At 37.8% G+C, this 25,295-nt stretch overlaps 1 protein-coding gene across 2 annotated transcripts in view; it reads right to left on the minus strand.

The window, feature by feature from the left end:
• The window catches only part of SKIC3 (SKI3 subunit of superkiller complex), a 96,262-nt gene that overhangs the window by 8,064 nt on the left and 62,903 nt on the right, over positions 1 to 25,295 (minus strand). For both annotated transcript variants that reach the window (XM_054488010.2, XM_063665015.1), the window contains exons 37-40: positions 24,365 to 24,493; positions 18,259 to 18,380; positions 16,013 to 16,171; positions 11,845 to 11,997 (exon numbers count right to left, since the gene is read on the minus strand). In XM_054488010.2, the coding sequence (XP_054343985.1) occupies positions 11,845 to 11,997; positions 16,013 to 16,171; positions 18,259 to 18,380; positions 24,365 to 24,493 (563 nt within the window). The remainder of the gene's footprint in view (positions 1 to 11,844; positions 11,998 to 16,012; positions 16,172 to 18,258; positions 18,381 to 24,364; positions 24,494 to 25,295) is intronic.

A 25,295-nucleotide genomic window follows, 5' to 3' on the forward strand; every position in this document is an offset into this window, starting at 1 on the left:
ATTAAATCAAGTATGACGCCCTGGGTAACTGCAGAGGCTGCATGCCCATGAAGCCAGCCCTGCTCATCTGCAGTTCCATTAATCTAGCAAATGTATTCCATTCTTCTCACTCTCTCCACATCCTCTAGCAATGTAGAAACTTCAGATTCCTTTCTGCTAACATCCCATCATCCCTCTAGGTGGCCTTACTGAACAGGATCTAGGATAACTCCTACACCAACCCACTCTCACCACTGGCATTGCTCATTTCTGGATCTAACAAACTCTGAGAGTGTTGCTAATTCTGTCTGCAACAACCCTCCTTCTTTCCTTCCTCCCTATAGCACAAGGAGATACTCCTGCCGACCCTTGGGATTAATCTACTGTTGACCATTCTCTCCCAGAAACATGGGATCACTTTCTAAAACGCTAGCAACTCTCCTCTTCTCTGTCCTAACACCTTAGACTGAGTGCCACAGTCTCTGAAACATGTTAGATACCTGTTTATATGCTTCTAGACACATGCTTCCAGGACCCCAGAGGACACAGATTGAAGCCTCCCTCTTTCTGGTAGGACCCCCTTCCTCAACTTTGTGTGTATCTGTCTGTAGAAACATGCCAGGGGGAAAATGGGTGAGGCAACAGCCCTCTCCAAAGAAATGTCTTCACAAATCCTTCTCTAACTCCACTCTTCTGATGCTTTTTTTTTTTTTTTTTTTAAGGTTAACTTTAGATACAGAGGATACATGTGCAGGTTTGTTCCATGGGTATATTATACCCAGTTAGGGAGCATAATACCCAACAGGTAGTTTATCAACCCCTGTCCCACTCCTTCACCCCCAGTGGTCCACAGTGTCTGTTGTTCCCATGTTTATGTTCACGTGTGCTCAATGTTTAGCTCCCACTTACAAGTGAGAACATGCAGTATTTGATTTTCTGTCCCTGTGTTAATTCACTTAGAATTATGGCCTTCAGTTCCATCCATGTTGCTACAAGGGACATGATTTTGTTCCTTTTTTTAATGGCTGTATAGTATTTCCATGGTATGTATGTACCACATTTTCTTTATCTAATACACTATATGGCACCAAGGTTGATTCCATGTCTGCACTGTGAATAGTGCAGTGATAAACACATGAATGCTTGTGTCTTTATGGTATGATGATCTATTTTCCTTTGAGTATATACTCAGTAATATGATTGCTGGGTCAAACGGTAGCTTTAAGTTGAGAAATCTACAAACTGCTTTCCACAGTGGCTGAACTAATTTACATCCCCACCAACAGTATATAAGCATTTAATCATTCCCTTTTCTCTGCAGCTTCACCAGCACCTGTTATTTTTGTTGTTATTGTTTGTTTATTTGCTTGTGTGTTTGAGACAGGTCTCACTCTGTGGTCCAGGAGAGAGTGAGAGGGCAAGATCTCAGCTCACTGCAGTCTCAACCTCCCGAGCTCAGGTGATTCTCCCACCTCAGCCTCCCGAGTAGCTGGGACTACAGGTGCTTGCCACTACGCCTGGCTAATTTTTTTTATAGAGATGGGGTTTTGCCAAGTTGTTCAGGCTGGTCTTGAACTCCTGGGCTCAAGTGATCCACCTGTTTTGGCCTCCGAAAGTGCTGGGATTACAGGCATAAGCCACCACATCCAGCCTCTTATTTTCTGACTTTTTAATAATAGCGATTCTAACTGGTGCGAGATGGTGTTTCAGTGTGGTTTTTATTTGCATTTCTCTGATGATTAATAGGGATGAGCATTTTTTCATATGTTTGTTGGCCACTTATATGTCCTTCTTTTGAGAAGTGTTTGTTAATGTCCTTTAACTGTTTGTTAATGGGGTTATGTTTTTTGCTTGCTGATTTAAGTTGCTTATCGATTCTGGATATTAGACTTTTGTCAGATGCATAGTTTGTGAGTATTTTTTCCCCACACTGTAGATTGTCTGTTTACTCTGTACATAGTTTCTTTTGCTGTGCAGAAGCTCTTTAATTAGGTTCCACTTGTCAATTTTTGTTTTTCTTGCAATTGCTTTTGGAGGCTTAGCCAAAAAATTATTTGCCAAGGCTGATGTCAAAAAAGGATTTCCTAGGTTTTCTTTTAGAATTTTAACAGTTTGAAGTCTTGCATTTAAATCTTTAATCCATCTTGAGTTAGTTTGTATATATGCTGAAAGGTAAGGGTCTAATTTCATTCTTCTGCAAATGACTAGTCAGTTGACCCAATGCAATTTATTGAATAGGGGAGTCCTTTCTCCATTGCTTGTTTTTGTCAGCCTAGTCAAAGATCAGATGGTTGTAGGTGTACAGCTTTATTTCTGAGTTTTCTATTCTATTCCATTGGTCGATGTGTCTGTTTTTGTACTACTACCAATGAATTCCCTCAGTATTTGCTTGCCCTTCACTTATTTAGTTTAGTTTGGTGGGATATGAAATTCTTGGTCAGAATTTCTTTTCATTAAGGATGCTTCAAAACAAGAAAATAAAGAAAAGAAAAAAGAAAAAAGGATGCTGAAAATAGGCACCAAACTCTTCTGCTTCTCGCTCGTAACATTTCTGCGGAGAGGTCTGCTGCTAGCCTGATGGGATTCCTCTGTATATAATTTGACCCTTCTCTCTAGCTGCCTTTAAGACTTCTTTTGCATTGACCTTGGTAAATCTCATGCTATGTGCCCTGGGAATGATCATCTCGTACAGTACATGGTTGGGGTTTTCTGTATTTCTTGCATTTCTATGTCAACCTCTTTAGCAAACTTAGGAAAATTTTTGTGGACTAATATACGTTTTCCAAGTTGCTCATCCTCTCTCAGGAATGCCAGTGAGTTGTAGATTTGGTCTCTTTACATAATCCCATATTTCTCAGAGGTTTTGTTCATTTTAAAACATTCATTTTTCATTATTTTTGTCTGACTGAATTGATTAAAAGAACCGAGCTCTGAGATTCTTTCCTCAGCTTGATGTATTCTTCTTTTAACACTTCCAATTGTATTATGAAATTCTTGTAGTGAATTTTTCAGCTCTGGAAGTTTGGTTTGGTTCTTTCTTAAGATGACTATTCCACATTTCAGCTCTTGGATTATTTTACTGGATTCCTTGGATTGGGTTTCAACTTTCCCCCAAATCTTGATAAGCTTCCTTGCCATCCAGATTCTGAATTCTATGTCTGCCATTTCAGTCACTTCAGGTTGGTTAAGAACCATTGCTGGGGAACCAGTAGGCTACATTTGGAGGCACAGGGACACTCTGGCTGCTTGAATTGCCAGAGTTCTTGTGCTGATTCTTTCTCATCTGGGAGGGTTGGTGATATGGCTTGGATCTCTGTCCCAGCCCAAATCTCACGTTGAACTGTAATCCCCAATGTTGGAAGTGGGGCCTGGTGGGAGGTGATTGGATCATGGAGGCAGAGTTCTCATGAATGATTTAGCACCATTCCCCCTTGGTACTATACACTGAGTGAGTTCTCCAGAGATCTGGTTTTCAAAAGTGTGTGGTACTTCCCCCCTCTCTCTCTTGCTCCTGCTCTGACCATGTAAGACGTGCCTGCTTCCCCTTTGCCTTCCACCATGATTGTAAGTTTCCTGAGGTCTCCCGAGAAGCAGAAGCCACTATGCTTACTGTACAGCCTGTGGAACCATGAGCCAATTAAAACCCTTCTCTTTATAAAGGACCCAATCTCAGGTATTTCTTTATAGCAGTGCAACAGACTAATACAGTTGGTGTTCTTTTAACTGTGGTACAAATTGAGTATAGTCAGTTGGCTTATTTCTGGATGCTTCTAAAGAGCCAGGACTCTGTACAGGATCTTTATGTGAAGGTGAATTCTTGCACTTGGTTTCATAGGTGTATATATTAGCAAGATAATTTTTGGTGTTGTAGTTTGGGCTGCAATCCAGTAGACAGTGCATAAGAGTAACGGTGGGTACCTAGGTTAACACTTAGCCACATGGCTCTTTTGTACTTCTTCACATTCACAGGCATGCTCTTCAGTGGTGATGGCGGGGACTGGATAGAAATGACCCCCTCACCAGCTCTGCTGCAGGGCCTTAGGGGAAGCCCCCTCTGATCATTCACTCCATGCCCACATTACTTTTGTTAGGTGATTTGGGATGCGGGGTCCCCTTGTGTAGGGGCTATGACAGGGAGATATGCCAAAACTTTTCTGGACTGGCCCTGCAAAGGGAGGCATGCCCCACTCTTGTCCTTGCCTAGGAACCCATGCGTCTCACCCCTCTTAGCTCTTGAGGGTAGCGGCTCCTCCCCAACTCAAGTGCCAGCCACAGACCTCAGCTCTGTACTCCTGAGTTGCATGCCGCAGCCCTGGGGGCACTGGAATGTCCCATGGCTCAAGGCTGAGTTCAGGTTATACTGGAGGAGTCTATATACTACAGCAATCTATCTTGATCTGATATCTCACTTTGGAATCTGATATCTAGTATCTTAGCCAACCTGTCAGTTTTATATCCAGATCACATATTATCACACATAATAAAACTTTCAGATAAAGACTTTTATAAATGTCTTATTTTAATATATCCATCCTCCCCATACTGCCAGCTGTTTACCATAGAAATATGATATACCTTTTATTCCTTTATAATTATTGGATGTCAAATGTTTTTTCAAGAACAAATTGGACTGATAGCACTTTAAGGTTTACAAAGGCATGTGTAAACATTCCTTCATTATTCAAACAATGCCACAAGAAGGTAAAATAGGTATTCTGATCTCCACTACTAAGGGCTTTAAACAGTTTAACTGGCTGAAGGTTTCACAGGTAGTAAATGGCAGAACCAGAACATGTGCTCTTAGAGAAAATACTTCTGTGGTGTAGTACTGGTAAAGGTGGGGCGAGGGAGTCGGGGGGACAGGTATACATGGGTATTACTGAACTGCAAGCTAATTTCTTCATCTGTCAAATAGGGTTATTCTGGTTATTAAATAAGTTAATAAGAGTAAAGTACTTATAACAGTACCTAGCGCAGACTAAGTGCTATAGTTTGCTATTATTAAAACTATTATTAATTTGCTCTATTCCAGGTCAGATTTAATTTCCCAGCATTAATAAAAATCAATAAATAATATTGAAAAGTAACAAGTGATAAGTTATGCTAAAAGAGTGTCTACTTCTCCAGTTCACAAATTGAAGGGCATGTTATAGGTACTATGTGCGGCTTCTATGGCTCACCAGTTACCAAGGTCATAAAGACCTTTGTTATATATAAATATGGGGCAAATAAAACAAAATAGTGAACTACAATTAGTTGGCCACATTATTACTATTTATCCATTCACTCAAAACCATTTATAGAGAACCCCCTATGCGCAAGGCAGACTGACAGAGCAAGGAAGCAAAAATGAACAGAAATAGCCCCTGACGTAAGAATCTCTTAAATGTGCTCTACAGTAATGGCACCAAAGCCAAAAAAAAAAGTCCTAATTCTACATTTCATTGTCAAATGCCTAGTTAAAGTGAATAACTAATATTCTCATCGGTTACTATGGTAAAAACAAGAGTTACTTTAGGGCTGTCTAGGATAATTTCCTCTAACCATATAAAACCAAAAGAATAACAATTTAACTTTTAATTACAAAATAATAAGGATACGACAAAAAAATCCAAACACTATCAAAAGATATAAAATGAAAAATTCTCCTCTACCATCCTTTAAAACCCCCAGTTGGGCAGGGCACAGACAAACAAAAAGACAGCAGTAACCTCTGCAGACTTAAATGTCCCTGTCTGACAGCTTTGAGGAGAGCAGTGGTTCTCCCAGCACGCAGCTGGAGATCTGAGAACGGGCTGACTGCCTCCTCAAGTGGGTCCCTGACCCCTGACCCCCGAGCAGCCTAACTGGGAGGCACCCCCCAGCAGGGGCAGACTGACACCTCACACGGCCGGCCAGGTACTCCAACAGACCTGCAGCTGAGGGTCCTGTCTGTTAGAAGGAAAACTAGCAGAAAGGACATCCACACCAAAAACCCATCTGTACATCACCATCATCAAAGACCAAAAGTAGATAAAACCACAAAGATGGGGAAAAAACAGAGCAGAAAAACTGGAAACTCTAAAATGCAGAGCACCTCTCCTCCTCCAAAGGAACGCAGTTCCTCACCAGCAACGGAACAAAGCTGGACGGAGAATGACTTTGACGAGCTGAGAGAAGCAGGCTTCAGACGATCAAATTACTCCGAGCTACGGGAGGATATTCAAACCAAAGGCAAAGAAGTTGAAAACTTTGAAAAAAATTTAGAAGAATGTATAACTAGAATAACCAATACAGAGAAGTGCTTAAAGGAGCTGATGGAGCTGAAAACCAAGGCTCGAGAACTACGTGAAGAATGCAGAAGCCTCAGGAGCCGATGCGATCACATGGAAGAAAGGGTATCAGCCCTGGAAGATGAAATGAATGAAATGAAGCGAGAAGGGAAGTTTAAAGAAAAAAGAATAAAAAGAAATGAGCAAAGCCTCCAAGAAATGTGGGACTATGTGAAAAGACCAAATCTACATCTGATTGGTGTACCTGAAAGTGACAGGGAGAATGGAAACAAGTTGGAAAACACTCTGCAGGATATTATCCAGGAGAACTTCCCCAATCTAGCAAGACAGGCCAACATTCAGATTCAGGAAATACAGAGAACGCCACAGAGATACTCCTCGAGAAGAGCAACTCCAAGACACATAATTGTCAGATTCACCAAAGTTGAAATGAAGGAAAAAATGTTAAGGGCAGCCAGAGAGGAAGGTCGGGTTACCATCAAAGGGAAGCCCATCAGACTAACAGCGGATCTCTCGGCAGAAACCCTACAAGCCAGAAGAGAGTGGGGGCCAATATTCAACATTCTTAAAGAAAAGAATTTTCAACCCAGAATTTCATATCCTGCCAAACTAAGCTTCATAAGTGAAGGAGAAATAAAATACTTTACAGACAAGCAAATGCTAAGAGATTTTGTCACCACCAGGCCTGCCCTAAAAGAGCTCCTGAAGGAAGCGCTAAACATGGAAAGGCACAACCGGTACCAGCCACTGCAAAATCATACCGAATTGTAAAGACCATCGAGACTAGGAAGGGACTGCATCAACTAACGAGCAAAATAACCAGCTAACATCATAATGACAGGATCAGATTCACACATAACAATATTAACTTTAAATGTAAATGGACTAAATGCTCCAATTAAAAGACACAGACTGGCAAATTGGATAAAGACTCAAGACCCATCAGTGTGCTGTATTCAGGAAACCCACCTCACGTGCAGAGACACACATAGGCTCAAAATAAAAGGATGGAGGAAGATCTACCAAGCAAATGGAAAACAAAAAAAAAGCAGGGGTTGCAATCCTAGTCTCTGATAAAACAGACTTTAAACCAACAAAGATCAAAAGAGACAAAGAAGGCCATTACATTATGGTAAAGGGATTAATTCAACAAGAAGAGCTAACTATCCTAAATATATATGCACCCAATACAGGAGCACCCAGATTCATAAAGCAAGTCCTGAGTGACCTACAAAGTGACTTAGACTCCCAAACATTAATAATGGGAGACTTTAACACCCCACTGTCAACATTAGACAGATCAACGAGACAGAAAATCAACAAGGATACCCAGGAATTGAACTCAGCTCTGCACCAAGCAGACCTAATAGACATCTACAGAACTCTCCACCCCAAATCAACAGAATATACATTTTTTTCAGCACCACACCACACCTATTCCAAAATTGACCATATACTTGGAAGTAAAGCTCTCCTCAATAAATGTAAAAGAACAGAAATTATAACAAACTATCTCTCAGATCACAGTGCAATCAAGCTAGAACTCAGGATTAAGAATCTCACTCAAAACCGCTCAACTACGTGGAAACTGAACAACCTGCTCCTGAATGACTACTGGGTACATAACGAAATGAAGGCAGAAATAAAGATGTTCTTTGAAACCAACGAGAACCAAGACACAACATACCAGAATCTCTGGGATGCATTCAAAGCAGTGTGTAGAGGGAAATTTATAGCACTAAATGCCCACAAGAGAAAGCAGGAAAGATCCAAAATTGACACCCTAACATCACAATTAAAAGAACTAGAAAAGCAAGAGCAAACACATTCAAAAGCTAGCAGAAGGCAAGAAATAACTAAAATCAGAGCAGAACTGAAGGAAATAGAGACACAAAAAACCCTTCAAAAAATAAATGAATCCACGAGCTGGTTTTTTGAGAGGATCAACAAAATTGATAGACCACTAGCAAGATTAATAAAGAAAAAAAGAGAGAAGAATCAAATAGATGCAATAAAAAATGATAAAGGGGATATCACCACTGATCCCACAGAAATACAAACTACCATCAGAGAATATTACAAACACCTCTACGCAAATAAACTAGAAAATCTAGAAGAAATGGATAAATTCCTCAACACATACACCCTCCCAAGACTAAACCAGGAAGAAGTTGAATCTCTGAATAGACCAATAACAGGATCTGAAATTGTGGCAATAATCAATAGCTTACCAACCAAAAAAAGTCCAGGACCAGATGGGTTCACAGCCGAATTCTACCAGAGGTACAAGGAGGAGCTGGTACCATTCCTTCTGAAACTATTCCAATCAATAGAAAAAGAGGGAATCCTCCCTAACTCATTTTATGAGGCCAGCATCATCCTGATACCAAAGCCTGGCAGAGACACAACAAAAAAAGAGAATTTTAGACCAATATCCTTGATGAACATTGATGCAAAAATCCTCAATAAAATACTGGCAAACAGAATCCAGCAACACATCAAAAAGCTTATCCACCATGATCAAGTGGGCTTCATCCCTGGGATGCAAGGCTGGTTCAATATACGCAAATCAATAAATGTAATCCAGCATATAAACAGAACCAAAGTCAAAAACCACATGATTATCTCAATAGATGCAGAAAAGGCCTTTGACAAAATTCAACAACCCTTCATGCTAAAAACTCTCAATAAATTAGGTATTGATGGGACGTATCTCAAAATAATAAGAGCTATTTATGACAAACCCACAGCCAATATCATACTGAATGGGCAAAAACTGGAAGCATTCCCTTTGAAAACTGGCACAAGACAGGGATGCCCTCTCTCACCACTTCTATTCAACATAGTGTTGGAAGTTCTGGCCAGGGCAATTAGGCAAGAGAAGGAAATCAAGGGTATTCAATTAGGAAAAGAGGAAGTCAAATTGTCCCTGTTTGCAGATGACATGATAGTATATCTAGAAAACCCCATTGTCTCAGCCCAAAATCTCCTTAAGCTGATAAGCAACTTCAGCAAAGTCTCAGGATACAAAATCAGTGTACAAAAATCACAAGCATTCTTATACATCAATAACAGACAAACAGAGAGCCAAATCATGAGTGAACTCCCATTCACAATTGCTTCAAAGAGAATAAAATACCTAGGAATCCAACTTACAAGGGATGTGAAGGACCTCTTCAAGGAGAACTACAAACCACTGCTCAAGGAAATAAAAGAGGATACAAACAAATGGAAGAACATTCCATGCTCATGGGTAGGAAGAATCAATATCATGAAAATGGCCATCCTTCCCAAGGTAATTTACAGATTCAATGCCATCCCCATCAAGTTACCAATGACTTTCTTCACAGAATTGGAAAAAACTACTTTAAAGTTCATATGGAACCAAAAAAGAGCCCGCATCGCCAAGTCAATCCTAAGCCAAAAGAACAAAGCTGGAGGCATCACGCTACCTGACTTCAAACTATACTACAAGGCTACAGTAACCAAAACAGCATGGTACTGGTACCAAAACAGAGATATAGACCAATGGAACAGAACAGAGCCCTCAGAAATAACGCCACATATCTACAACTATCTGATCTTTGACAAACCTGACAAAAACAAGAAATGGGGAAAGGATTCCCTATTTAATAAATGGTGCTGGGAAAACTGGCTAGCCATATGTAGAAAGCTGAAACTGGATCCCTTCCTTACACCTTATACAAAAATTAATTCAAGATGGATTAAAGACTTAAATGTTAGACCTAAAACCATAAAAACCCTAGAAGAAAACCTAGGCAATACCATTCAGGACACAGGCATGGGCAAGGACTTCATGTCTAAAACTCCAAAAGCAATGGCAACAAAAGCCAAAATTGACAAATGGGATCTAATTAAACTAAAGAGCTTCTGCACAGCAAAGGAAACTACCATCAGAGTGAACAGGCAACCTACAAAATGGGAGAAAATTTTCGCAACCTACTCATCTGACAAAGGGCTAATATCCAGAATCTACAATGAACTCCAACAAATTTACAAGAAAAAAACAAACAACCCCATCAAAAAGTGGGCAAAGGACATGAACAGACACTTCTCAAAAGAAGACATTTATGCAGCCAAAAAACACATGAAAAAATGCTCACCATCACTGGCCATCAGAGAAATGCAAATCAAAACCACAATGAGATACCATCTCACACCAGTTAGAATGGCAATCATTAAAAAGTCAGGAAACAACAGGTGCTGGAGAGGATGTGGAGAAATAGGAACACTTTTACACTGTTGGTGGGACTGTAAACTAGTTCAACCCTTGTGGAAGTCAGTGTGGCGATTCCTCAGGGATCTAGAACTAGAAATTCCATTTGACCCAGCCATCCCATTACTGGGTATATACCCAAAGGACTATAAATCATGCTGCTATAAAGACACATGCACACGTATGTTTATTGCGGCATTATTCACAATAGCAAAGACTTGGAACCAACCCAAATGTCCAACAATGATAGACTGGATTAAGAAAATGTGGCACATATACACCATGGAATACTATGCAGCCATAAAAAATGATGAGTTCACGTCCTTTGTAGGGACATGGATGAAATTGGAAATCATCATTCTCAGTAAACTATCGCAAGAACAAAAAACCAAACACCGCATATTCTCACTCATAGGTGGGAATTGAACAATGAGAACACATGGACACAGGAAGGGGAACATCACACTTCGGGGACTGTTGTGGGGTGGGGGGAGGGGGGAGGGATAGCATTGGGAGATATACCTAATGCTAGATGACGAGTTGGTGGGTGCAGCGCACCAGCATGGCACATGTATACATATGTAACTTACCTGCACGTTGCGCACATGTACCATAGAGCCTAAAGTATAATAATAATAATAATAATAATAATAATAATAATTAAAAAAAACCCCAGTCCCCTTCTCCAAATAACTGCCATTATATTTCTTATATATGTTTCCATATAATTATATCTTTGTGCTTTTAAGCATATGTACAAACATACATGGTGTATTTAGAGATACACATCCTTAAAAATTCATACCACATATATGAACACTCCATTAGAATTATATCATACATCCTGTTCTGCAGTTTGCCCTCACTCCCACTTAAACATGTATCTTCACAAATTTTCCCTACCAGCATGTAAAACTTTCAGATTCATATACGTAAATTCATATCAGAAAATAGCTTGTTAGGTCATAAGTTACTAGAAATCCCTCTTAGAGAATGTTGAATTGAAATGAGAATGACCGAAATGTTCACTATGAATATTTTTGTCACAGTTGAGTAGCTAAATTTAATTCTAATACAATTTGTTTCACCAAGAAACAAAAATGTATATCCTAATATAATTCAACTTTTAAAACTGTAATATTTTTTCCCCAAACATCAACAATATTCTGCTGTAGTCTATAGATTTATGTTGCTCTATGTCCATCACAAACCCAAAACACAAAGTGTATCAAGAAGCCACACTAGAAGACAATGAAACAACAGGAATTCAATCAAATATTACTATGTAAAAAGCCTTCATGTCAAAGAAAGATAAAAAATCAATTTTTCATGACCATAATTATAACATGATCTTACCATACAGACTTTTAATGCAAGTAGTGCTAGTCTCAACAGACTTGAGAGCTTCCCACTCCAACTGCCCTGTTGGGATGCCACTTGTAGACTCTTTCTGTAACACATCTCTGCAGCTCTCATCATTCCTTGAGACTGATACACATGTGCCAGCCACTAAGAAACAAAAAAGGAGAAGGAGGCAAAGGATTTTAGTTTACTATGCAGTCTGTTACCCCCACTTCCAACAAATTCAATAAACTTTGTCATAGTAAAAATGTTTTTAGTTATTGGTAAGTTCTGTGCCCAAAAAACAATTAGAGGTCAAAAAGGGGCTGTCATATTGCCAATTATTTTAACAACAGCTATTAGCAAACTGACTCCAGCAATATATAAAAACAATAATATATAATGATCAACTAGGGCTTATTCTAAGAATGCAAAGTTGGCTTAATATATAAAAATCAATGTAATCTACCACATTAACAGAATAAAGAAAAAGATTAATAGATGCCACTAAAAAAGTTTTAATAAAATTCAAGACCCATTATTTTTTAAGAAAAAACTCTCTTAGCATATTCAAAGTAGAATCTTCTTAATCTGATAAGGATATTTATAAAAACCTATAACAAACACCATACTTAGTACTGAAATAGTCAATGCTTTCTACCTGACGTAAGAAGAAGACAAGAATGTTTACTTTTCACCACTTTTAACATTGTATTAAAGGTTCCAGACACTACAATAAAGCAAAACAAACAAATAAACAAAAAACCTTAATATGTAAATATTGGGAAGAAAAAGGTAAAAGGGGCATAACTCTCCATATACAAAATCCAAAACCTTTCAAAGAATAAGTGAATTTAGCAAGGTGCTGGAAAGTCAACATATAAAAATCAACTGAATTTTTAAATGTTTGGAGATAATTTAAACACACACACACAATGGAACAACAACAACAAATACCAAATACCTAGAAATAAATTTAACACAAAAGTATAAAAGACCTCTAGGTTGAAAATTGCAAAACAATGCTGTGAGAAATTTCAAACTAAATTAAATAGAGGAATATACCACACTTGTGGACAGAAAATATTCAGTAGAGTATTACTTTGTCAATTGTCCCCAAATTAAACTGTAGATTCTAAACAATCTCAATTAAGATCCCAGCAGAGCTTTTTTGGGTGAGAATTAACAATTTACGGTAGACCCTCTCCTTAACTATGGTTTCAGTTACCTGTGGTACAACACAATAAAATACTCTGAGAGAAAGAGGGAGACCACATTCATATAACTTTTATTATAATATAGTGTTATAACTGTTTTATTATTAGTTATTGTTGTTAATCTCTTATTGTGCCTAATTTATAAATTAAACTTTATCATAGGTATGTATGTATGTATAGGAAAAAACATTGTGTGTGTGTGTGTGTGTGTGTATAGTTCATTACTATTTGTGGTTTCAGGCATCTACTAAGGGTGTTGGGACATCTCCCCTGCAGATAAGGTAGGACTACTGCATTTGGAAATGCAAAAGACCTAAGACAAACTTTGAAGGAGAACAAAAAGTTGGAGGTTTTAATGTTACCACATATTAAGACTAATTATAAAGCTATACTCAAGAATAAAAAACAAAAGATTAAACAAATAGACCAATGGAAAATAATGAGGCCTGAAGACCCATACATACACAGCTGATTTATGATAAAGGCATCACTGTAATTCAATGGGGACTGAATAGTCTTTTCAAAGATTGGTACTATGTTAATTATGGGTAAAAATAAACCTTAACTCCTGCAATATTCACAAAGATTAATCCAGGATAAATTATAGACCTAAACATGAAAAGTAAAACAATAAAATTTCTAAAACAAAATTTTTAAAAAACTTCATGAACCTAGAGTAAGGAAAAAGTTCTTAAATAAAATATCCCAATAAAGCATTAACCATAATCAGACTTCATTAGAATTAAGAACTATTCATCAAAAAATAACATTAATAAAGGCAGCCATAGGTGTAAGAAAATATTTTCAATATAAATGTCCAAAAATGTGCTCAGATTCAGGAAATATAATAAATTCCAATAATTCAGTAAGTAAAAAATGAAAAGTCCATTAAAAATTATGCAAAGCACTTTACACAGAGGATATCCAAAGGCTCAATAAGCATACGAAAAGTTGTTTGATGTCATTAGATATCAGGCAAACACCAGTTAAAATCACTACAACATATTATTACCTATATATTCACCAAAATCGGGGAAAAACACAAGAATCTAGCAATATCAGCACCTGGAATGCTCATGCACTGCTGGTGCAAGTGTAAACTGGTATAACCATTTTAGATAACTCTTCAGCAGGATCTACTAAAGTAACCATACATATAACCTATGTCCCACCAAAAAGCATGACCAAGAATGATCACAGCAGCATTATTCATGCTAGACAAAACCTGGAAACACCCAAATGCCCATCAACAGTAAAATGAATAAATATTATAGTATGTTCATAAAATGAAATAAAAAAATTATGGCTACATGAAACCACCAAATGAATCTCACAGACATCCTGTTGAGTGAAAGTAACCAGATACAAAAGAGTACTACTCCATTGATATGAAGTTCAAAAACAGGAAAAACTAAATAGAAGTCAGAATAGAGGTTTTCCTTGTTTTGGGGTGGGGGGAGTCAAGCAAGGAGATCAACTGACAGAGGCCTGGGGGAAGCAGTTGGGTTGCTAGAACTGTTCTGTATCTTGATATGGGAGGTGTTAAACAGGTATGTCATATATAGAGTAGTACTCTTAAGATTTTTACAGTTTATTCCTTGTGAATTATATCATAGTATAAAAGAAAACAAACACATACACACACACGTAGTCTCTTAAGACTTTACTTACTGATACGGTTTGGCTGTGTCCCCACCCAAATCTCATCTTGAATTCGCATGTATTATGGGAGGGATCTGGTATAAGGTAACTGAATCATGAGGGGAGGTCTTTCCTGTGCTGTTCTCATGATAGCAAATAAGTCTCATAAGATCTGATCATTTTAAAAAGGGGAGTTTCCCTGCACAAGCTCTTTCTCTTGTCTGCTGCCATGTGAGACATGCCTTTTTCCTTCCATCATGATTGTAAGGCCTCCCCAGCCACAGAGAACTGTAAGTCCATTAAACAACTTTCTTCTGTAAATTGCCCAGTCTCGGGTGTCTTTATCAGCAGTGTGAAAATAGACAAATACACTTATGATATAATTTATCCTTCAATTTTTCCCTTTTAGTTTGACAATGTATTTCTCCCTTTGATAATGAATATGAAATCAACAACATATAGTTGTTGATTAAGTATCTAAGGTCAACTAGATGTTCTGAGGTCAACTAGATGTTGATCTTAAATCCTAAATCTCATGCGGAAAACTTACTCTAAGAAAGGGGAAAAAAGAATTACAGTAAAAGGGAGGCTTAGTTTTCATAATCCAGTAATTTTATGCCAGATAATTTTTTCAAATTATCTAAAGCAGGGATATAAAAAAGCTGATATAATAAAAGATCAGAATAAAAAACAAATTATAGTAAGATAAGCTTCTATAAATCTATATCAAAAAGCCCTTTTGTTACTTTCTCTGGGGCACAGAGGAAATCTAACAAATCGTATAAAATAATTATGTGCTTCCTTGTATTTTAATATCAATAAGAACAAAGCACACTGTGATCATTGTGCATTTGTCACTGTGGATAACCAGAGCCACTTGAAAGAGCAGACATCTGTTGATTCAAGCATCAATCCTGAAAATAATTATTTCTAAAAGCACTAAATACAGGTTATCTGTAAAGCAGCTAGAGAGAAACTATACACCTCTCCTCTAAAAGCAGAGTTAAACACCATTATGATACCCTTATTATAAAATGTCTATAACATATCAACCCATATAAAAGACAGTATTTTCATCACTGTTTTAAAGTGAGAAAATTTAGAATCAATAACTTAAAAAGCTTTAAATCATCATTGTAGCAGATCTGAAACTAGTATTAAACTTCCTTAGTTCCTCTGACCACAATACCTTTTAGATTTTGAAACTGAGAGGTAACATGGTGAGAGTGACAGCGAGCCAAACAAAGATGGAGCATAGCCCTGACATTAACTAATATTATGAAGTGTTTTAATTGAGGACTCAAGTAAGAAAGGAGAAAACTTACCTGCCAAGCTGGAACAGAGGTTGAGTTGGACATGACTGTTTTTTGTAGTTCTTCAAGTACAGCATCTGGGAGTGGCTTTTGTGACTCCAGGAGTGGTTTACACTGAACTTGTCTCAAAAGTAAGATAACGGCTGGCTGATCAGGGTTACTTTTTAAATTCTAGAAATCAAATCCCAAAGAGGAATACATCAAATAGGTTCTTAAGTGTTAAAAGTAAAAGGCATATTCTCCAAGTTGTGAAAATAAAATTCTGAATGTTTATACCTTTTCTTATTAAAGAGAAAACAACTGCAAAAATTAAATAAACAAAACAATGAACAGCTTGTAAATACCAAACTTTACATTTAAATAACCTTTAAAATCAGTAATGCTATTATTGTAGTCTACATGTATTTCCCTTTGACTTAGTTTACTCTTAAGTGATATCCTGAAAAATTTAGGTTCTAAATGTAAGTAAATAGTTGAACTAAGAAAATATAAATATAAAATTAAGTGGGAAGGCTATCACTATTCCATACTGGAATAAACTATACTATGTAAGAAGAAAAGAGGCATACATTTTTTCCTTTCTTAACCTCTTAACAAAGGTATTCACTCTACATGTCTTTCTTCTAGGCACAGCCTTTTTGAGTATTGCGAGTAAGAAAAATGACCTATTTTCCCCATTTCCTTAAGCTACTATTTATATCTTAAAATACTTACCTACATACATACATAAATGTATTGTATATACTTATATTCTCTGTATGTGTATATATTATATATATGAAGAATTTCTGTAAACAAATCCTCCCAGTATTGTTTCAAATATTTCTTTCTTTATTGCTTGTCCCTCAGTAGCATACTTTTCTATTTTTTACTCATGAAATCTTAAATGTATTTCTAAAATTTATTTGATTGCTTTCTTCTAAGTAAGAGATTGCAACAACAAACTGACAAGGAAACGTTCATTAGGCATGACTTATTCTATCAGAGAGCACATAGCAACTGTCAATTTATGCTTAGTAAACACTTACTGTGTAATACCCTGTCCTGAACTTATCTCAGGTGGAACTCCTTAAATAAAAGCAAAAATGTATCACTCTGCTTTTCATAGAATTTAAGAACCAAAGAAATCTTCAAAAGTCCATTCTTCTTTCTCTGTAAAAGGTATACTGATCTTTCAAAAAAAAAATTACACAACCCCCATGGTAAGCAATTATGAAATATGATGTTTTCAGGAAAAGTCATGTTCAAAACTCTCTTTAACCATTACATTATTTCTAAGTGAGCTTTGGAAAATCATTCATTCATTCAGTAAATATTTGTTGAGCCCCTACTATGTTCTAGGCAAGGTAATACACATTTATTCACAGAGCCTGCAAGCATAGAGCCCTCCAATCCTGGCATGTAAAAACAGACTACTGAGTAGATTCCAGTCACCCACTCGACAATCTCCACAGTCATTCTATGTGATCCAGAACTTTGGAAAACTGAAAGGATACTGGAAAATATAGCATTAAGAAGGAACCAATCAGAAATCAAAGGAAAATACTGCCTCTCTAATGGCACCCAAATCAAAAAATTTTAAAAGACCTATAATAAGAGCTTGAGTCCTAGAATCAGACAAATGTTGAGTTCAAATCACAACCCTATCCATTCCTAACTGTAAGCTCCTGTCCACATTACTTATCCTCTTTAAGCCTTAGTTTTTCTCATCTGTAAAAATGAGGATAATAATAAATACCTATATCATAAGATTGTTGTGAAGTTCAAATACAAAATGCTAAATGCAGTGACTGGTTTGTGGCAAGTACAGTAATCAATAAATTTTAGTTGTTATCATCATAATTGTCATCACCACCACTACCTGCTCTTTAAACATCATGCATTCCTCTTTTTTTTTTGAGACAGGATCTCGTTCTGTTGCCCAGGCTGGAGTGTAGTGGTGTGATCATGGCTCACTGCAACCTCAAATTCCTGGGCTCAAGCAATTCTCCTGCCTCAGCCTCTCGAGTAGCAGGAACTACAGGCATGCGTCACCAGGACCGGCTAATTTTTTAATTTTTTGTAGAGATAGCCTCCCGCTATGATGCCCAGGCTCGTCTCAAACTCCTGGCCTCAAGTGATCCTCCCATCTCAGTCTCCCAAAGTGCCAGGAATACAGGAGTGAGCCACCGCATCTAGCCTCACACATTCCATTTTTGAAGTTATTTTCCCAGTAAGATAAGAATCCATGAGTTTCAATGCACATTCCATAATAATACCTTTGTGCAGAGAGTTTCAGCTTCAGATATTCTTCCTGTGTCTATTAGACCAGTGACAGCTTGTGAGAGAGACCACTTTTCAAGAGACTGGTTGTAATTTTCAAAGAATTTTTTGTCTTTAACTGTAAACAAAAAATGTCAATGTTACTTTCATCTGCAATTTATAATGTGTTCTCAGAGAAATAACTGGTTGCTAAAAAATTACCATTAGACTTATCATCCATACACAGTTTTTCAAAGTTACATGTGCCACATGTACCATAGACTATCCTGACAAGAGGCAGGTTTCTGAAAAGTTTCATGGCAGGAGTATTTGTGGTTAAATAACTCAAAGCCTCATATAATTGTGACTTCTAAAGAAACAATAAAATAATTTGCTGAAAACATGTAAAGATTTACTGTGATATAATTGATGTAAAATAAGCTGCACATTTTCAAACTATACAATCTGATATTTGACATGTATATCAGTGAACTATCACCACAATCATGATAATGAACATATTCAGCATTATCAAAATTTTCCTCTTGTCCCTTTGTAACCACTTTTGTCCCCAACCTACTCCATCCTCCCTTAGCCTCCCCAGTCAGCTCCTCATGTGTTTTCTGTCACATAGACCAATTTGCATTTCCACACATTTCATGTAAGTGGAATCATATAGTATAAACTCTTTGGCATCTTTCACAGGTGCTAATACAGCAAATTACATTCATTTTCAAATGGTACATCAACCTTGCATTCCTGGGATAAACCATAATTGATCATAATGTATTATTATCATTTTTATGTATTGTTGGATTTGAATTGCTGAAGTTTTGTTATGAATTTCTCCATCTACCTTCACAAGCAATGTTGTTCTTTGCCTGGTTTGGGTATTAGGGTAATGCTGGCCTCATAGAAGATGTTAGAAGTGTTACTATCTTAGATTTTCTGAAAGAATTTGAGTAGAATGGGTATTATTTTTCCTTAAATATTTGGTAAAATTCACTAGTAAGTGAATTTAAGATAGCTATTCAAGATGGCTGATTAGATGCATTTGGTGCTCGCCTCGTCCATGGAAAGGAACCAAATAGCAAGTAGATAATCACACTTCAGATATATTATCTAAGAAAGCACACTGGACAGCAACAGAAAAGTGACAGGAAACACCAAAAGCAAGGAAGGAGAGGGCAGTGAGGTCGTCTGCTCAGCTGGGATCAGCTGGGAGCCTAGAAAGGCTCCTGAATGCAGGGAAAGGATAGGAAAGAGATCCCTAACAGTTTACATTCCTGCCATGGACTCCGATAATTCTAGCCATAAGATAACCTCGTGACCCTTGCAGGCCCTAAAACTAACATAGAGAGCACATGATAATGGCACTGGTCCAAAGTGGGAGCTCACGCTGAGTCCCACAAACCCCTGAGTCCTAAGCAGCTAGAGTGAGGCACTATTTTGAGAGCCCAGCCCTCTACCAGGCTGTGTCTTGCCATGCAGCCCAACAGCCCCTGTATCTCCACAGTCCTGGAGCCCCACTGATATCCCCTGCCCACAGCCACTGCTGCTGGAGCTGAGGTGAGAGCCACTGTCAACCACCATGAGCTGCCAGTAAGGAGCAGCCATGCATATTCAAGTGCCCTGAGAACAAATTCCACTGCCCTGCAGGTACCATTGCATTGGAATACAGCAGAGCTGAGGCATGACTGAAGCCTGCAACCCTATGGTGCTCACACTGAAAGCAACCCCACCCTACCCAGTAGCAGGGTCACAGTGCAGCAGCTGCTGCTCCCAACAAAGCATTTCCTGGCAGCCTGGCATCACTCTGCCCCTGCCTATCACAGCCAGGGCCCGCATGCACCACCAGGGAGCCTAAGGACAGTCTACCTGGCCTGGCTCCATTCCCCAGAGTACCCAAGCATACCCTCCTGGGGCCTGGGGATTGCCCAGCTCAGACCACCACCATTAGCATTTGAGCACTCCTCTGGGGTCTGAGGTTGGGCCCATCCAATCTGCCGCTAACACCGCAGCTGGCACTCACTTACATGTGCCACATTGTGGGCCTGGGGACTGGTGCGCTCAGTCCATTGCAGCCACCACCAATGCCAGTGTGGACTGCTTGGGTCCCAGAGGGTTGGTCCCACTGCCACTACCATCACCCACACCACGTGTGCTGCCCAGGGACTCAAGAACACACCCACCTACCCAGCCGGATTGTGATGGTTAATACTGAGTGTCAACTTGATTGGATTGAGGGATAGAAAGTATTAATCCTGGGTGTGTCTGTGTGGGTGTTGCCAAAAGAGAATAACATGTGAGTCAGTGGGCTGAGGAAGGCAGATCCACCCTTAATCTGGTGGGCATAATCTAATCAGCTTCCAGCAAATATAAAGCAAGCAGAAAAACATGAAAAAGAGAGACCGGCCTAGCCTCCCACCCTACATCTTTCTCCCATGCTGGATGCTTCCTGCCCTCAAACATCAGACTTCAAGTTCTTCAGTGTGGGGGCTGGGACAGGCTCTCCTTGCTCCTCAGCTTGCAAACAGCCTATTGTGGGACCTTGTGACCGTGTAAGTTAATACTTAATGAACTCCCCATATATTTATCTCCTATTAGTTCTGTCCCTCTAGGAGAACCCTAACATACCAATGCTGCCATTCCTGGAACCTGGGCAATCCATCTAACAGAGGCACAAGAATGGGCCTGCCTAAACCCACTAACACCAGTACATTGCTCTGGCACCCAAGGACAGGCAAGCTTAGCCAACTGCTGCCACCACTAGGACCCAAAGACTAGCCTATCTGGCATCCCAGGCCCCACCATAACTTCACCAAGCCTCCACTAACAAGTACATCCTAACAAACCAAAGAAATCACAAATATCACTGATGCTGTCTACAGCCAAAGAAATCAGAGACTACATTCAGAATCAAAGCCAAAGTGACCTACCCAAACACCACCATGGATACATCTTCAGGAAAAAGTGCTCCCCTACGAAAGAAAATTCCAAAATTGGAAGTGACTGTTAGACTAGATATGCATATATCAATGTAAGGACAAAGGAAACAAGAAAAAGCAAGGAAATATGACACTTCCAAAGGAACATAATAATTCTACAGCAACAGATCTCAATCAAAAAGAAATTTATGATATCCTAGGGGAAAAATTCAAAATACTGATAACAAAGCAGCTCAGTAAGATACAAGAGAATGCTAAAAACCAGTACAATGAAATTAGAAAAAGCAATTTAGCATACTAATGAAAAATTTACCAAAGAGATGGATGTCATAAGAAATAACCAAACAGAAATTCTAGAAATGAAGAATTCATTGAATGAAATACAAAATACATCTGAAAGCTTCAACAACAGACTAGATCAAGCAGAAGAGCCTCAGAACTTGAAGACAGATCTTTTCAAATAACCTAGTGAGACAAAAATGTAAAATAAGCAAAGCCTACATGACATATGGAACACCATAAAACACCCAAATATTTAAATTTTCAGTGTCCTAGAAGGCAAAAAGAAAACATAATTATTTTGTTTAAAAAAAATTTAACAAAATAATAGATGAAAATATCCCAATTCTAGCAAGAGATTTAGACATCTGAAAACATGAGAAGGCTTAGAGATGCACAAATATTTACAATTCCAAAAGATGTTCTCCATGGCACACTATAGTTAACCTATCAAAAGTCAAAGACAAAGAGAGAATACTAAAAACATAAAGAGAAAAGCATACTACTTATAAATGAACACCCATCAGACTAACAGCAGATTTGTCAGCAGAAACCTTATAGGCCAGTAGAGAATAAGATACTATATCCAAACTGCTGAAAAGAAAAAAAAAAACTGTCAGCCAAGGACACTATACCCAGCAAAGTTATTCTTCATAAATGAGGGGAAAATAAAGTTTTCCCAGACAAGTAAAAGTTGAATATCACCACTAGACCAGTCCTACAAGAAATGCTCAATGGAATCTAAACCTGAAAGAGAACAGACAACATTTACCATCATGAAAACACACAAAAGTAAAAACTCACTAGTAAAGCAAACATACAAAAGAGGAAGAGAAAGGACACAAATGGTACCACTACAGAAAACCACCAAAATACAATAACACACAATAAAGAGAGAAAGAAATAAAGAATATACCAAAAAAAAATCAACTAATTAAACAACAGAAATAAGGCATCACACATCAATGATAACCTTGAATGTAAATGAATTAAAGTTTCCATTGAAAATACATGGATTAGCTGAATGGATTAAAAAAAATTACCCAACATATGCTGCATACAAGAAACTAGTCTCACCTATTACAACACATATAGGCTGGATGTGGTGGCTCACACCTGTAATCCCAATACTTTAGGAGGCCAAAACAGGAGGACTGCTTGAGCCTAGGAGTTTGAGACCAGCCTGAGCAACATAGCAAGACCTCGTTTCTAAAATAAAAAAATTAGTTGGGCATAGTGACTTGTACCTATGACTTGGGAGGCTGAGGCAGGAGTATTACTTGAGCCCAGGAGTTTGAGGTCAGTCTGGGCAACACAGCAAGACCTCATCTCTTAAAAAAAAACAACTAACATAATGATAGCAACAATGTATTTGATTATGTGTGCTTACGTGTATGTGGATGTATACAGACTCGTATGCTTATGTGTAAGCAAAAGAGCAATGACATAAAGGACAATAATTAGGATTGTTTTACTATAAGGACTTGCACTATCCATAAAGCAGTATAGTGTTAGTTGAAAATGGAGTTGGATTAATTATAAATGTATATTGCAACCAGTAAAAAAGGGCAACCAGTAAAAAAAAAAAAAAAAAAAAAAAGTAGAAAAGGAAATATAACTGACATGCTAACAAAGAAGAGAAAATAGCATCAAATAAAATGCACAATTAAAACTACAAAACACAGAAAAATAGTTGGACAAAAATAGAAACAAAGAACAAAGGCAACAAATAGAAAATGGTAAAATATATGATAGATACTAAACCAATTATATCAACAATCACTTCAAACACCTATAGTCTAAACATAACCAATGAAAGACAAGAGATTGTCAACATGGATAAAAAATAAAAATAGGTAGATTGTTCTTTCTTTTCATCTGAAGAGCATGGCTTCAAAATAACTATGTTATAGGTATTTCTGATTTACCACTTAATAAATTCATTTTATTAAAATATTTCAACCTTATATAATCTAATACCATTAAACAAAAGCCTACTTTTCTTAATTTGCCCTAGTAGTCAAAAGATAGGCAGTAATGATGCTTAACATTTACTAAAAAATGATTAATAACCTAAAATTAATTCAGTGAAAAGCTAATGTCCCAAGACAAAAGTAGGCTAATCTATTTATTAATTTAAGTAGGTTAATCTATGTCACTTTTCAGTGAAGAAATTTATAGATTTACAAAACAATGTTAACTAAATCTGATTAGATTAACAGCTTATTCTGACCAAGATTCCCAGGAGGAATCATGGGACAATTTCAATGCTGGTTTCAGTAAAGGACTTTCCAGATCACCTCTATCCTAAAATGCTGGTAAAGTCTCAAAGTAAGTAAATGCTACAAAACAAAGATTTCAGCTAACAGAACCTATTGGGCTTTTAAGCTATCTGGAAGAGAAAATACATATGCTTATCCCACTTCTATAAAAATATTTTACTATGGATTTTTGATGAATATATATACATTATTTAATGTATTTAATGTATATATATATATTCTGAGACGGAGTCTCGCTCTGTTACCCAGGCTGGAGTGCAGTGGCACAATCTCGGCTCACTGCAAGCTCCGCCTCCGGGGTTCACGCCATTCTCCTGCCTCAGCCTCCAGAGTAGCTAGGACTACAGGTGCCCGCCACCACGCTCAGCTAATTTTTTGTATTTTTTAGTAGAGACGGGGTTTCACCATGTTAGCCAGGATGGTCTGGATCTCCTGACCTCGTGATCTACCCATCTCAGCCTCCCAAAGTACTGGGATTACAGGCGTGAGCCACCATGCCCGGCCTAATGAATATATTTTTTATAACAACATATGCTGAAGCTATTTGTATTCTGGATTTAACCATTCAAGAAATCTGAATTAAATCATGTATAAAGATGCTTTTTCAAACTTACTTGAAGCAGAAACAGCAGATAACAGTGCCAAGTATAAATCTATCCTCTTTGGCTGAGTGTTGTTCACTAAGGCCAGTTTATCATCAGCATGACAGGCTGCCATTAGCCCAGCCCAGATAGCAGGATCACCTGAAAACAGGAAATACACAGTGATAAGTCTTGTTAAAATCAACATGTTGCTTAAAAACTATCAAAAATGAGATTAAGAGTTTACAAGTTAAAAAAAAATTGTATCCAAAAATAAATTTCACTTTCTCAAAGGAAAATTAAATTGCACTTGTTTTCAGAGACACATTGCTACATTCATCTTTCCAGTTTTGCCAATTTTTCCAAACATATCAGAGGATGATAAACATCCTATTAAGCTGTTCATCCATGGCTGGTTAGCTCAGCTGCCTACAGTGCTGTATTACTGTGGAAAGGGCAATTAGATTCACTTTCACTGGACACCAAGGACAAGTCTCACTCATCTTCATGACTTAGTAGTTGTTGTTTTAAAGACTCAGTCCTAGGACAAGGAAGATAACACAATTTTTCAGTTCTTAAGAAAAGTTTAAGCCAAAGGAAAGGCTCAAGATTTTAATTATATTCTAATAGGCAAGCATGAAAGTCACTTCATCATTCCAAGTGAAGCATTTATATGACTATATATTCTTCATTCATTTGATCTTTCCTTCTTTCCTTCACCCTCGACAGCAGCTTCAGGGTAGGGAGAAGGAGAAAAGTCCAACAGCAGTGAGTTGGAAGGGAACTTTTTATGCATAGAAAAGATTATGCATAACGACTTCTCTTTTTAAGGAAGCTGTGAAAAAAGAAACGTGAAGGGAATATGGAATTTAGAAGTTTTTTTCTTTTCATTTGTTTGGTCATTTATTTTTAGAAATCTTATTTTGCCATTTACTTCAACAAGTTAATATTTTAGTCCTGCTAC

Source organism: Pongo pygmaeus, chromosome 4 (assembly GCF_028885625.2).
Source record: "Pongo pygmaeus isolate AG05252 chromosome 4, NHGRI_mPonPyg2-v2.0_pri, whole genome shotgun sequence".
Classification (NCBI taxonomy): Eukaryota; Metazoa; Chordata; class Mammalia; order Primates; family Hominidae; genus Pongo; species Pongo pygmaeus.